Below are 15,860 nucleotides of genomic sequence, written 5' to 3' on the forward strand. Positions count from 1 at the left end.
TATCATTTTTATTCTGTATTTGTTAATTATTAATTTACATATACATATATGTTTTTTTTGTAAAGAATATTTCGTAGCAGAAAAAGGAAAGCTTTTAAATTTAAGACAATTACGAAAATTATAAATAATTCTAATAATAACTATATTTTCGTATCTATGTTAGAATACATGTGGATACGCGAAAATAACCAAAGAGACTTAGAAAATGTACTTGTAATTCATAGTGTTTTAGATTATGAGTTACGTACTCCTACTACTACCTACAATTTTGTAAGGTAAAAAACTTAACAAAAATACTTTTTCTAAAATCGTTTTCGTCCTTTATAACTACTAAATCATATTTGACATTATTGATAACATTATAAGCATACAAATTTGAATATCATTGTATAAGTAACACAGATATTCTAATTGAAGTAGCAATTTAATGCAATGTCTTGTAACAATTGAGGAAGTAATCATTGACGCGAGTTCTTTGATATCGTAGTGCATTCAGAAGCCTTGACATTTACGAACGCAGGGGACGAACGAATGATGCAACATCCATATTTTATAGAACATATAACCAAACAAACTCGCTATGCATCTTTAACGCAATTAAAGTTATATTTTTCTGACTTCTACAAATACATATAAATTAAATATTAGATATTTATCAAACAAATAATATAATCTGCTTTTTATATTTTTGTTAAATGGGTGCACTGATCGGTCTACTGAGTGATCACCATCGCCCATAATATAAAGCCGGCAATGCGCTACTAATCATAGAAAATAAAAAGTTATGTACCTCGTGTGTATTATTTTTATTATTACACTGACTTACTCAAACCGGAGCACAGTTACACTTAGTAATACTTTGTAGAATAATTAATAAGTGGATCAAACGAACGAGCAAAGTTTTCTAAAACAATTATAATTATAATAATGATGTTATATATTGTAGTGTCGGACGGACACCTTAGAGCTAGTAGAGAATTTGACCAGTTATACTTCACGCATTCCTTCCTTATTCATAGTTAACGATGTTTTACTATTACATTTTAATTTTGAACTATAAGAAAGTAAGAATATAAACTAAATATAATCAAAGTATTTTTTTAAATAAATTTACTTTAAGATCAATTGCAACCTTATCAACTGTTTAAGAAATCAAATGAAAATTCGTTCGTTCGTTCTAAAAATAATCGCTTTTCCAATATTGAAATTTTACTTATTTTAATTAAAAGTATAATCTGTGTCTGTTGTGGTAGCAGTAAAATCAATTTTTGTAGCTGGAATGCTCTTGAGTTATACAGAAAAAAACTCTTCAATAATAAGATACTCCGTGGTTTATTGCTCATTTAGTTTATGAAGACTTTGTTATTGTGTATTTTAAGGCAACGTTGAAAAGTGAGCTCAACCGATTTCTTGTAGATGTTGACTGAATAAACTAATTCATATAAGACTAAATAAAATAAGCGACCAAAAGCCATGATCCAAAACTTCACCAAATCATTTCCATTCATTCATAAGAATAGGGGGTGAATGTTGAGATTAGATCGTTGTTTGTTAGACTAGAGCCGATATGGCCCAGTGGCGCCACTCAGTCACATGTGAATCCACGACCCCACATTGGAGCAGCGTGATGCTATATACACAAAATCTTCTCCTAATATGGAGAGGAGGCCTTATATCGTCGAGTTTACCTTGTGTGAGCGGTGGTATGTCCAAGTCGGGCGCGAGCAGGCGCGCGGCGCACGTGGCGTAAACTAATTCGTATAAGACTAAATAAAATAAGTCGACCAAAAGCCAGGATCCAAAACACCAAATCATTCCCATTCATTCATGAGAATAGGGGTGAATGTTGAGATTAGATCGTTGATTGTTAGACTAGAGCCGATATGGCCCAGTGGCGCCACTCAGTCACATGTGAATCCACCAACCCGCATTGGATCAGCGTGATGCTATATACACAAAATCTTCTCCTCCTAATATGGAGAGGAGACCTTATTAGGCTATTGTCAGGCTGTTGTTGTTGTTGTTGTTGTTGTTGTTGTTGTTGTTGTTGTTGTTGTTGTTGTCGTCGTCGAGTTTACCTTGAGTGAGCGGTGGTATGTCCAAGTCGGGCGCGAGCAGGCGCGCGGCGCACGCGGCGCCGAGGTGCACGAGCTCCATCTCGAGCGCGGCGAGGCAGCCGCCGGCCGTGCTCGCGCCGCTCGTGCCCATGCCCGCGAGAGGGCTCTCCTCGTAGCCGACGCACAGGCAGCGATAGCCGAAGCGACTTTCTTCACTGAATCAACAAACGCATACTTTTGATAATATTCGATTATTTGACGACCTCTATGGTCGAGTGGTGTGTACACCGGTTTTCATGGGTTCGATTCCCGGCCGAGTCGATGTAGATTACCATTAGTTTTCTATGTTGTCTTGGGTCTGGGTGTTTGTGGTACCGTCGTTACTTCTGATTTCCATAACACAAGTGCTCCAGCTACTTACATTAGGATCAGATTAATGTATGTGATGTTGTCTCATATTTATTTATTTATTCTTTTGTAACTACTTTCATATTACAAGTTGCAATGAGTTAAATATAATTGGATTTTAACTAATTTTCTTTTGGACCTAATTCTCTTTTGGATAATCTCTCTGAATCACGCCAACAACTATGCAATGAAAGTTAATAAGTTCATATACTTACTTGTTGGATTTGTTGTAGTCATTTAAATAATCCGACGCAGTTTCCAATGAAAAAATCACTTCATTTCCAGGCACTAGCAAAGCTCGCTGTGGCCACTCCGTGGGACTGAAAAGATAGAAATTATAATTCTCTACATACGAATACTATTAAACAAGAGCATAATGCTCTATAATGTCTTCGCATTACATTTACGACGTAGATTAATATAAAGTAGCCTCATTTAAGTTGCATTAAAACCTTTCTCGATACATTGTCAAAAAAACAAGTACAACTTTAACGCTAACGGCATAATTTTTATCCATCCTTGGATTGGGAAAGTTCTTTCGAGTTGATTAGGAGCCTGCAGTCCTATTTCAATGGATATATTTTCTAAGCTATGTAATCCGTTATGTATAATGTCCAATTTTAAAGCTTCGTCATTTGATATCCATTACCCATATTTAAAGGAATTGAAACGAATATTAAAACAGCTATTTTATATCGATTTCAGGTCATGGATTGGTATTTTTTATAATGTACCGTATTCTTCTAGTCAATCCCTTTTATTTGATAAACATAATGTAGATGTATCTGCCATTTTATGGCGGCGGCCATCTTGGACTTACAATGGTACTGGATATATTCAATATTCAAATATCAGACTATAAATGTAATTTAAATAGTAAATATATTGCTTTTGAGAACACCCAATAAGTATACAATATTAACTTACATATTTGCCAACTTCGGGGTGACACTGACGTATGTACAGTTGTAGTGCATACAAGGCGCTTCGGAGATGCTCTCCTCTAACTCCTCAGCCTCCCCAGTTTCTGAGGTTAGTTGTATTAACCGCTGCAACGATCCGAACATTGTTACAATACATTCTTCGCTTAATTTCGCTGTCACAACATACATGTGCAGAATATTCGCGCACCCTATTGTTTGGCTCGAGCTTATATAATACATTTCCAACTATTTGTCGGTTAGTCAATGCCAAAGCATCCTTTGGTATTACTTGATTTTATTTTATTTTTCTTTAACAAAATGCTTAAAGCGTTTGTTCGTATAATTTAAACGTTCAATGCAGAACATTATAATCCGCATTTCATATTAATAATAAATTTTTCAAAAAGAGGAAGTCATTTTACTAATTTTAATTTTTATATAATCCATAATATACGTTTAAGTTCACTTACTCGAAAAAGATTTCGAGTAAGTGAACTTAAACTTTACTTTTTTGTAATATAGCGATTTTATTTTACTTAATACGTAAAATATAATTAGAAGAAGTAGTTATTTATTATATGTTACTTTTATATTATCTATTACAAAATGCAATATTTTAAAGCAATGCAATATTCAAACAAAATAACTAGTATCTATACTTAGCTTTCGCTGTGCAATAACGCAAATCACTTTAATTATAACGCTAATTCAGTCTATTATGAAAATGAATGACGGCGAATGAGTCCTTCCCTGCAGTGCATCACACGCGTTGATACTACAGTCAATAGCACGCAATAATTCTATTATTCGTTCATGCTAGGTTAGGCTGGCCGTGCATTGTATAAGTATAAGCAGCACTTTCAATCGAGATAATTCTCATGTTAAATATATTTATGACACGTTTTAAATAGAACGGTCAGTGTAAAAATAAATCGCTGCATGTAGTTATCCGAAATAGGCCAGCCAGTGTAGTGTAGCAGTGTGATTACAATGAATGGGTGAATGGACGACCGCTACCTTATATACCTTGCGGAAGGGAGGATCGGCAATGTGCGTGTCATTCGCACAGTGACACTTGTGCTTCGGCGCGCCGGCCACTGCGTATATCGTGAGTGTGTCCTCGGGTTGCGCGGTGATGCTGCGCGGATCCATCTCTAGTATAATCCATGAAACTTGAGGAGGGAAGAGCACCCTTGACAAATAAAAACAAAGAAATATTTCAATTTTAGTTTCATATTTGGCACGTAGAGATCGTTAACAAAATCAACCCCACTGTCATTAGATAAATATTTTAGTTTATTTTTACTAAATCGCTAATTTTGTACTTCAGATATTATATTCCGTTTTATATACCAGTATTACATAAATGGAATAGATTTTGTACACCAGCACTGCAATATTTCGTTTGCCTGAAATGTATAGTATAACATTTGTTGCCATTGTTTACCTTTTATTGATGACGGTAGATTGTTTGTATGGATGTTCGCTCTCTACCCACGTATAGTAATGACTAGTCGTGTTGGAGGGGTTCTCTTCATTAGTGGGCATCTTAAGATTCATTTCCGCTACGTGCGGCAGCAGCTTATGTACGATTTCGAGAAGATTGATAACGCTCTGAAATAATAAATAAGAACGTAAGCTTTTGTAAAGTATAGTAAAAGTTATTATACAATATAATTATCTCATTACAATAGAGCAAAAATTGTAGTTATATTATTTAGATAGATAGATAAAAACTTTATTGCACACAAACATTAACAGGAAAAAAAAAACAGTAATAACAAATAAAAGGAAAAGAAAGTGGTGTACAAGGGTGGTCTTATTGCTATAAGCAATCTCTACCAGACAACCCGTTGTGAAAGAAGCAAAGTCAAAATATATGGGTAGTGCAAATAGTAATAAACGAAGCGAAGGTAATCCAAGCAATTATAAAAACCTAACTACATACATATAGTATGACAGAAATTAGATGTAGCATCGGAAAATGCAATGGAATGAAAATAAAACCGATTACTGCCGATTTACACAACCAATAGAAATAGCTCCCTATCGCGCCATTCGACGCTATTCGTCGCTATAGATTCACGCGTCAGAGAAAGCAAGTGCATGTAAATCGACGCGTCAAATTGACGACTATATTAGGTCATATGATATTACAAGTTATTACGTTTGTGCAAAGATCATATTCGTGTAAGAAAATAAATATTGATAATTTGGGATAGCGTACTCAATTCGGATGTGATCGGTTTTACGAATTTTGCCGATGCGACATCTAAGTTGTGTCGTACTATACATACTTATACATATATATAAATACATACATATACGCATAAATACATACAAATATACAAGATACATATACTTATAATATATTTAATGAATAATTAAAATGATGATATTGACCTTGGAGTCGTGTAGTCCTTCGAGATTGGCCAGCGCGTAGGGCAGCAGCATGTTGAGCGCGGGCGCGGCGGCCAGGGCGGGCGCGGAGCGGCGCAGGTCGTCCGGCGAGAGGGCGCGCATCATCGCCAGCAGGGCGCCGCCGCGCTCCGCCAGCTGCCCCGCCACCGCCACGGCCGCCTCGCGGGCGCCGCTGCGCTCCCACTCCATGTCGTCGTGCAGCCGCTCCACGTTGCGAACCACTAGGCCCGTGTTGATAAGCGCACCGCCGTTTGTGCTGTCGCTACTGCGATCTATCCATTTGGTCCTAGATTAAAACATAAATGCTCTTAGACTATTTCGGACAACCATTTTGAAGGAAGACTAGCCATATACGTAGGACATATGAAATGGTATAATTTTTTTTCTTTTGATTTATTTGGTTCCAATCACAAACGCTTAAATAAAACTATTTCTAACGGATTTGAATCGCGTATATTATTTTTTAGCACTTTACAGCATTCGTGGTCACGGGTTGACCACAAACGCTGTAAAGTGCTCGAAACGTCGGGATGTTAAAAATAATTAATATACGCGATTCAAATCCGTTAGTACTAGTTTTATTTAAATGTGTAATAATCGCCAAAAATTTAAGACAACATTAAATCACAAATGTATTTATTAAAATATTTTTTTCAATTTACAGTCATCTTCTCTTTTATTATGCTGTTAGTGATTAGTAAGAAATATTAAGCATTCCTAACATGGTACCAGTAGCAGTCTTAATAAAAATCAATTTTTAGAATCGGCTTATAATTGGCGATATTGAGGATCGATAGTTGGTCAGATCCTCATCATATTTCAAGGCTATACTTGATTTATTTTATACTATTTAACCTTACGTTGACAGTACAATTTACTTTACCTATAATATATGAGAGAAGGAAGCTGTCCACGGGCAAGGGTAGTTCCGTTGAAACTAAGTGAACATGAGGAGTATTGGAACGTCGTGCCATCCGGGCCTGTGACCGCCGGCAGGCCGCAGTCTCCGCTGGCCGTACGCGCGCCTTCACAGCAGAAACGCAAGGCATACCGAGTATCATCCTGTAAAAAAAAAAAACAAATTACGGTAATAGTTTTTTAAATGTCATTTTATACATCGCTAACGACTAATTATTTAGCTAATTAAAAATAATAATAGCTTAATATTAGGCTAAAGCTATAAATAAATATAAAAAAGTAAGTAAGTAAAAATATAACCTTAAGTAGAACAGGTCTTATAAACTTCAGATGCACCATGTCATGTTGTGCGTCAGCTGATGTGAATGTACCTTCTTTCACCTCAAGGCTAACCCAACAGTGCGTTGGATTAGCATCTTCCGATATTGTCCTCATCTGTGAAGAACACGGAATTTGTAAATGAGCAAAAAAAAAAACAATTAAGAATTATTCAATGAAATATTAAAATGATGACCTCCTTGGTCGAGTGGTGTGTACACCGGTTTTCATGGGTACGCCACTCTGAGGTCCTGGGTTCGATTCCCGGCCGAGTCAATGTAGATTATCATTAGTTTTCTATGTTGCCTAGTGTCTGGGTGATAGTGGTACCGTCGTTACTTCTGATTTTCCATAACACAAGTGCTCTAGCTGCTTACATTGGGATCAGAGTAATGTATGTGATGTTGTCTCATATTTAAAAAAATATATATTTAAATTTATAAGTACTTACATCGTGCAAGAGTTCCAAAGAATAGTCATATTTTCCTGAGCCAACAAATACGCAGGCGCCGGAGAGAGCGACCCCTGGCCTGTCCACGGTGAAGCAGATTGCGTCCGGACTGCCGTGGCCCGTGCTCCACGTCCGCGTCGAGTTCACGCGCATGAAGCGGGAAGCGGTCACTAGGTGCTTCAGTGACTTTGAGTCAGGATCGTCCTACATGTAAAATATTTTTTTAACCAACATATCCTTAACTTTGAGTGTAACATGAGTCGAGATGGCCCAGTGGTTAGAACGCGTGCATCTTAACAGATGATTGCGGGTTCAAATCCAGACAAGCACGCTGATTCATGTGCTTAATTTGTCTTTATAATTCATCTCGTACTTAGCGGTGAAGGAAAACATCGTGAGGAAACCTGCATGTGACAAATTTCATAGAAATTCTGCCACATGTGTGGCACCAACCCGCATTGGAACAGCGCGGTGGAATATGTTCCAAAACCTTCTCCTCAAAGGGAGAGGAGGCCTTTAGCCCAACAGTGGAAATTTACAGGCTGTTGATGTTGATCCTTAACTTTTAATATGATTATTGCTGAGTAAAGTTTCTCTAATTAGAGACGAATTCTCACCTTGTTGTACTGCAAAGCACTGAACGACATTTCGGCAATAATGCGCGCCGTCAGCTTGCAGCAATATTCAGCGAGGCGATCCTGCGTCTGGAGCTCACCGTGGTCGTGAGCGGGGGCGCATTGCCTGTGCGTTATCTGCTGCTTAATAGGGCTCAGTACTACATCCAACAGTCGGGGGACAACGTCCAGGAGGTGCCATTCTAAGTAGCTTGATTTATCGCTGTTGTCTTGAACCTAAATCGTTTTAATAATAAATAAAATATTACATTCAGACTATTTTCAAACATGCAGCTTAATTACGACTTACTTTTTGGGAGTCCTTTGCTCTAGGTGGAACAGGAGGTGGTTTCTGTGCGTGAGACGAGCGCGGTACTGTTGCTGATTTGCAAGGTATATCTTTATTCTGCAAAATTTTAATTAAAAACATCTCAAATATATTTTAAAACATTTTCACATTTTAATTCAATAATACAATAGACCTAGACCGATATTTTATAATGTATAATTTTAAGTTTAATATAATTTTAAAATATACCTTGACTTCAGATCGGCGCGCCTCCTGACGCGATGTTTGACTCTGCGTAAGAGGTACAATGTATTGCAGTACATCGCGTAGACTCTGAGAAAGACACATCGCGGCACAAGTTGCTGTTAACTCGCGCACTTGAGACGGAGGAACGGTGCCATCCTAAAACATACGACCATAAACGGTAATATTATAAAATAAATTAAAAGCTAATAATAATCACCACAGATGTTGCTTACCCTGACATGGTACAGCATTAAGCAAAGATGATTCCATTTTAGAATGGGTGTCGGAAAGAACGCGTAAAAACACGCGTTAAATGTCTCATGAGCTTCCTTCAACACGGAGTTGGTCAGCTCGAGAGCAAATTGCACGTAGCATATTCTGTGAGTTTTACTTCGACCTTGCTTTCGGGGTAACGAAGCGCACGTCGGCGTCGGGTCAGCCATTACAGTCTGAATAAAATTCCGAGCATCTGCTATAGACTCGAAATACGACATGTAGTCAGGTGAGTTCCTCTTCTTGATGCTCTGCGGGTAAACCTCTTTTATGTAAGACTTAACCAATCTCAACCCGGCTCGCATGATATACACCAATCTCTTTTGATGTTTCATCACCATGAGCTTCTGATAATTAATTGGTATCTGACCATTTGTATCCAACAAAATATCTTTAAACGTCTTCCAACTCCACTGCAAAAGTGTTATGAGAGATCGGAAACATGACACTGTAACTTTCCTCGATACATTCTTGGAGAGAACGATTACTGGCTCTCCGGGATCCAAATGCCTGATGGGTACCGGATGGTCCGAACTCGTTAAGTTATACAAGAGACTAGGAATTTGGCCGGCGTTAACATCGGTGCCATTATTTGATTTCTTCGAAGTTTTAAAGTGGAATCCCACATCGTCGTTTATTACCATCGCCTGACCAGCCGAACCGCAATCTGACGACGGACCGTTTATCGTGGCAGACACTACGTACCACCTCCCAGCCTGTGAATGATTTGATTTATCAATTAATTACACAATATAATAATTATTTTATTATGTTCCTCATTTGATGTTTTATTTTAATTAAAATTACATTATATTTTCGTTTAGTGGGGATCAACTTGGAACGATAAACAAAAATGGTCACAAATAAAATCTTATATAATGTTATATTTGTAAAATTTGACACAATTATTCACACTCTACTCACCACTACGGGCAGTGGCGATTCGAACATTAAAGGATATTTGTCCTTTGGAGCGCATTCATAAAAAACATCCTCCGTTTCAAATATTATTTCCCCGTCGCCCTCTTGATCCCCGCCGTCTGGACCAATGTCGTATAGGCGAATCTTAGCTGTGTATTCGCCGCGACCTCCGTACAACCCAATGCCTCCTGTACACCAAAAAATCATTTAACATTTATTAAAGTTATTAATTTCGGGATATTTACCATGTTTTTTATTTTTGTTCGGTGGAGCTCGATATTTCGACATTGTCTACGAATGTCTTGTTCGTGAAACTCGTATCCCGAAATTAATAACTTTAATAATAAAAATAACCATGTTAATTTAAAATCTTACATTTAACATTTGTTTATCGTATTATAACTAATACCATTTTTGAACTAGACATATATAGAACACAGTCATAACAATTGTAAACATCGTTTACAAATTTTCCAAATTCGAAAGTTAAGACATTTACAGCTAATTATAAATGTTACCTAGTTTTATATCGTTGTCACACATGAAGCGAATAGCTTCTATTGAGTGTCCCGAATAGCCCCAGCCGCCGCCGTGATTTTCGAAACGGTTGACAGTGAAGTAGTCCTCGATCAATGGTGCCACTGGCAATACAGTATTATCACGTATGCACTCGACCACTGGTGACCTAAAAATATTAGAAAACGTGTCACATGATTATGGATAACGTTCCAAATATTAAAAGTTAAACGATATAGTACATACTTGTTGTCGTGCGCATACGTGAGAGAGTCGAGGCTCCCCAATAAATGTAAAGCGGCATGAATCCTTGTAACCTGGCACCCTGGGCTACAAGGAATAGCTAATTCTTGATGGAGAACAGACATATCGGAAAGGACAATGTTGTCTGTTTCTCTATCATGAATATTGCTAATCCATTCAAAGGTTTCTACGTGTCGGAAATCCTCCAACCTCTTCATGCAGCCGTAATTAGGATACTCGAATTCAGCATCCGAGAATGCTTCGGGATCATTCGAGCAGCATCGCTGCAACTTGTGCGAGTCGAATGCGATGATGTTAAAACATTTCATGACTCGCATTTGCGGCTGATAGCACCAGAGCACGTCGTACAGAGGGTCGAGGCAGGCGAGTGTGTTCACAAAGTCGACCTGTTCGGGTCCCGTCCAGGCGTTACACGCACCATCATTTTTGTTTATAGTGATGCACTTGAAAGTATGCTCTGGTCGGTTCGGTAGAATTACTGCAAATTGAAAACATAACAATTACATAAGGTATACATATTTATACAAAGGCTGATGTAACAATGTATAATAGATTTAAAAATATTACTACAAGATATAGAAAAAAAATGCTATGAAATATTAAAATGACACTAACTGATACTGTTGGAGTTGGACGTGATTGTAGAGCTGAAGAGAGTGTCGGTGTTGATGAGCGCCTGCGAGACCTGCACGAAGGTCTGGTCGCCGGATGCGCTGATCCATACTCCTCGGCATCCATATCGTGGTCCTATTCTCGGTACACGGCCAGGCGTTGCGTACCACACTGGACTGCGCTCATTGCGCGGTTCGTCCTGTCGAGCTCGGCCCAACGATCCTTTCTAAATATTTAACATAGTAACAATAATTTTACATTAAATAACTATCACAAATCACTAAAGTTTTGCGTTTAATATATTGTATGTGAGTAATCTGACCTGATAGCTCCCAAACGTGTAGAGCTCTCCGTCGCGCGTAAGCACAGCGCTGTGATTGCTGCCGGCAGCGATGGCGGCCGCGCGGGGGACGCGCACGCGCACGAGACGGTGATGCGTTGATATATCACCCGCGCCTAGAGCGCCCCATTGGTTCGATCCGAACGTAAACACTTCACCTGTGTACCAACATATAGGCTATACTATACTTATTTATTAAGATGCTAAAAAACATTACTTGGTGGTAGGGCTTTGTACGAGCCCGTCTGGGTAGGTACCACCCACTCATCAGTTATTCTACCGCCAAATAACAGTAGTCAGTATTGTTGTGTTCCGGTATGAAGGGTGAGTGAGCCAGTGTAACTACAGGCACAAGGGACATAACATCTTAGTTCCCAAGGTTGGTGGCGCAGTGACGATGTAAGGAATAGTTAATATTTCTCACAGCGTCATTGTCTATGGGTGATGGTGACCACTTACCATCAGGTGGCCCATATGCTCGTCCGCCAACCTATACCATAAAAAAAAAACATTTATAAAAACAATAATGATAAGAGAACTACTACTAAGGAATTATATGTATATAATATCACAAACCATGTTCCGATAAAAGCATGGTATGATGCAGTCCACAGGCAACAGCGAGGATTCGATGCCCACCCGGGACAACTACGCGAGCGGGCGCCAGGCAGCTCACTTTGACGCTGGCCTCTCGCTCTGACTCAGCGCCTGCTCCCGGTAACCCGCTGGGCGTCGGACCCGCTCCCGTTGTCGACGCTGTTGATGGTCCTGGTTCATTAGACTGCTCCTGCTCTTTTTCTGTCGAAATTTACCTCATTTAATACGACGTTATATTTCGTTGTATAAATGCTTTTAACAGTTAATGCAATTCAATTTTAAAAATATTTAACACATCTTCATCAACATAGTCCAAAAATAGACAAAGATTAATTATGACGTAAGTAAATATTATGTGTGTGTGGAACCATCTAAAACACATTTTATCATTTTAGTAGAACCTATAATAATTTCTATAGTTGTTTAGAAAATGTTATAGTAATGATAAGGCCACAAACTAACCACTAGCGATGCTAACAAAAAATTTCCAGCGGCACAACTCACTTCACTGTAGTCAGCGTTTTTGTCCATTTCGAATATCGAAATAAGCGACTGTATCGCAGAAACAAGTCACTTATGTGATATTCAAAGCGGCGCTAAACGTGATGCTGTTCCGATTTATTTCACATAGCAAATATACTGTTACAAGAGTACCTCGAGAGTAGCGTGTACTATCAGACAGTGGTTTCAATAGTGCATTGATATCATACATCTAGATAGAAATAAAGATAAGAAAACTGCCAATCATGGGAGGAATATTTCATGAAGCTTGATTCAAAATATTACTTATTCAAAGTAACATTATTTTCCAACTTAAATAGTGAAAAAAAGGTAAAGTAACAGCTTGTAAATTTCCCACTCCTAGGATAAGGCCTCCTCTTCCATTAATAAATCAACAAGGGTTTGGAACATATTCGACCACGCTGTTCCAATGCGGGTTGGTGGAATGCACATGTGGCAGAATTTCGATGAAATTAAACACATGCAGGTTTCCTCACGATGTTTTCCATCACCGCCGAGCACGAGATGAATTATAGACACAAATTAAGCACATATCAACAATCATCGGTTAAGATGCACGCGTTCTAACCACTGGGCCATCTAACTCAAAATAATTTGACAGAAAATAATTAAATTGATAAAAAAAATTACTTACCAATGGATAAATTGTCTTGGTCTGGTTTAGAAGTGGCGGCTGATGACGTCGAGGCCTCCGAGCATCGCCTGCACACGCCACACACGCTGCACCCACTGTCGCCCTCGCCGCACCCGCAGCGCCTGCGAATTAAACGCATTGAAATAATATGACGTTAACTCAGCCACAGATATACTTTAAACTGATATCTGAAAATATAGATTTTTTTTTACGGTATAGGTTGGCGGACGAGCATATGGGCCACCTGATGGTAAGTGGTCACCATCGCCCATAGACAATGACCCTGTACGGAATATTAACTATTCCTTACATCGTCAATATTGCACTAACCTTGGGAAATAAGATGTTACGTCCCTTGTGCCTGTAGTTACACTGGCTCACTCACCCTTCAGACCGGAACACAACAATACTGAGTATTGTTATTTGGCGGTAGAATAACTGATGAGTGGGTGGTACCTACCCAGACGGGCTTGCACAAAGCCCTACCACCAAGTAAAGATATTGATAAATAATAACTTCTAAGCTTTAACCACCCCTAATATATAAAATCGATTGTATTTTCATTTTATGGAACTTAACAAATACTTTGGTATCCAACCTGGTTTAGATCACATAATTGAGTATACAAATAACAGAGAAGTACATTGCTGACTGAAGTTTCACTTATCAATAAATGGCGACGATTGTTCCGCAATTTCTTATTCAAAACTGTCTATCGCTTCAGTACACTTGGTTCGTTAGCGTCGGGTTTGGTATTGCCCAACCAGACTTGAAAATGTGCAAGATAACACTTATACGATTAATGAATTTAATGGAACTTACACCCAACCGCTATGAGTGTGGAAAATGGCTAATATTTTAGGCATTTTTACATAATTTACACTATAAATTCAATATATTTTTTAATTACATGTAACCCAGTCGTTTCTGTTTGGATAGAAGATAAACTTGACCGCTAACCGACATAAGTCAGATATCCGTGATATAACTGCTCATCTCGTTTTCATCAAAGTCGATGAAGTACGTGGTGATATATTCGTCATAGATATTTTACCGAGACCAGAATGGGTTGACCGCTCAAGTCTTTGAGATTTAAAGCTACTAAAGTGTTTAAAAATACTGGTGAGTTCCAAAAGAGAATATCGACAAGGCGGTCGTGGTTGTCTGTTCTTCAAAAGGAACAGCTTTTAAAAAAAATAAAAGTGCATTCTGATTCTAAAACAGTGTATGGATAGTGCGGATATACTATTCATAATATATCTTTATAGTGTCGTTTCGCTAATTTATTGGTGAGAATGAGAGAAAATGCAATAAAAAAGATAATTAATCGTATGCAAACCACAAAGAGAACGAGGAGAGGAGGCAACATTTTCTTAATATTTTCAAAGAGAGGCGAACTTATGACTTAAGTCATTTGCTTTAAGGTATAATTTGAAGCTGATAGCGATTCCGCGCTCACTGTGATACCTGTGAAAGTTTATATCACTAATTTTAAGTACGTGTCATGGATAAGTAGCTATAACGAGAAGGACACTGGCGTTTTTGTTGTGTGGTTTCGGGTTCACATATGATGCAGGTCCATCCATTCCGAGAGGTTTAAAAGCCGAGAGGCTTAGATGGAGAAATTAGAAGTAACATATACCTATAAGAGTTTTATATTTAGAATATTTCCAAAGCTTTAAAGCTTTTCCAAAGCTTGAAAGAATTTTTGACCGAAAGAGAGTAATATTTATTTATGAGAGCTCGTATGTTAACTTAGTGAACCGGGGAGGAGATTGGTAGTGTAAACGATGTGTTAGTGGTACCTACCAAAGGTGGGCTGCACAAAGCCACAGCATAATATAAAACAAGAAATATACTAACTCGCCGGGCACCCTGTTAGGCAGCGTGGCGCAGTGGCAGCCGCTCCCAAATCCCGTGCACTCCCGACAGAGGACGCACACGCGGCAGTACTCGACGCTCCACGTGTGCATGTCGGGGCACGGCCGCGCCTCCTCCTTGTTACTCGCGTTTCGACTCGGATATGGTTCTATAACAAAGCGAGCACTTGTGTTATTGCATCTCTTTTACTATATCATATTCATTATTGTCTAACGAAGGTAGATCAGACGGGAAACCAACGATTTCAGTTAGATCACCGAACAATGAATATCAACATGACAAAGTATTCAAATTTATCACTACAAAGTTCAAATTTTGCAAACATTAAACTTACCATTAACAAATCTACTATCAAAGACAAACATTTAAATTACAAAAAATAATGATTGCACTGATTTAAATTTGAAGCAAAATAAAGATGTACTTACTCTCTTTAGTGTATCCGAACTCCCTTCCACATTGGCCCTTGTTATTGATACCAAAGGAGTAAACATCACCGAAATTTGTGAGGGCGATTGCGTGCGCTTTTCCTAATGCCACCTATAAACGAATTTATTTAACGTAAGTACAAATCAAATCAAATTAAGTTACTTAATGATTTGACAAAATTAAAAAGAATATTTTCATAAATAATGTCAATAATATTGATTTGTCA

At 38.3% G+C, this 15,860-nt stretch overlaps 1 protein-coding gene across 1 annotated transcript in view; it reads right to left on the minus strand.

The window, feature by feature from the left end:
* LOC124543036 (E3 ubiquitin-protein ligase MYCBP2) overlaps positions 1-15,860 on the minus strand; it is an 89,274-nt gene that overhangs the window by 65,048 nt on the left and 8,366 nt on the right. The window contains exons 12-33 of the mRNA XM_047121048.1: positions 15,634-15,745; positions 15,188-15,353; positions 13,325-13,446; positions 12,148-12,369; positions 11,554-11,729; positions 11,235-11,457; positions 10,602-11,097; positions 10,358-10,524; positions 9,843-10,027; positions 8,879-9,634; positions 8,649-8,801; positions 8,421-8,516; positions 8,114-8,347; positions 7,497-7,700; positions 7,028-7,162; positions 6,693-6,871; positions 5,792-6,095; positions 4,836-5,002; positions 4,415-4,580; positions 3,393-3,514; positions 2,681-2,785; positions 2,079-2,272 (exon numbers count right to left, since the gene is read on the minus strand). Coding sequence (XP_046977004.1) covers positions 2,079-2,272; positions 2,681-2,785; positions 3,393-3,514; positions 4,415-4,580; positions 4,836-5,002; positions 5,792-6,095; positions 6,693-6,871; positions 7,028-7,162; positions 7,497-7,700; positions 8,114-8,347; positions 8,421-8,516; positions 8,649-8,801; positions 8,879-9,634; positions 9,843-10,027; positions 10,358-10,524; positions 10,602-11,097; positions 11,235-11,457; positions 11,554-11,729; positions 12,148-12,369; positions 13,325-13,446; positions 15,188-15,353; positions 15,634-15,745 — 4,684 coding nt within the window. The remainder of the gene's footprint in view (positions 1-2,078; positions 2,273-2,680; positions 2,786-3,392; positions 3,515-4,414; positions 4,581-4,835; positions 5,003-5,791; positions 6,096-6,692; positions 6,872-7,027; positions 7,163-7,496; positions 7,701-8,113; positions 8,348-8,420; positions 8,517-8,648; positions 8,802-8,878; positions 9,635-9,842; positions 10,028-10,357; positions 10,525-10,601; positions 11,098-11,234; positions 11,458-11,553; positions 11,730-12,147; positions 12,370-13,324; positions 13,447-15,187; positions 15,354-15,633; positions 15,746-15,860) is intronic.

Source organism: Vanessa cardui, chromosome Z (assembly GCF_905220365.1).
Source record: "Vanessa cardui chromosome Z, ilVanCard2.1, whole genome shotgun sequence".
Lineage (NCBI taxonomy): Eukaryota > Metazoa > Arthropoda > Insecta > Lepidoptera > Nymphalidae > Vanessa > Vanessa cardui.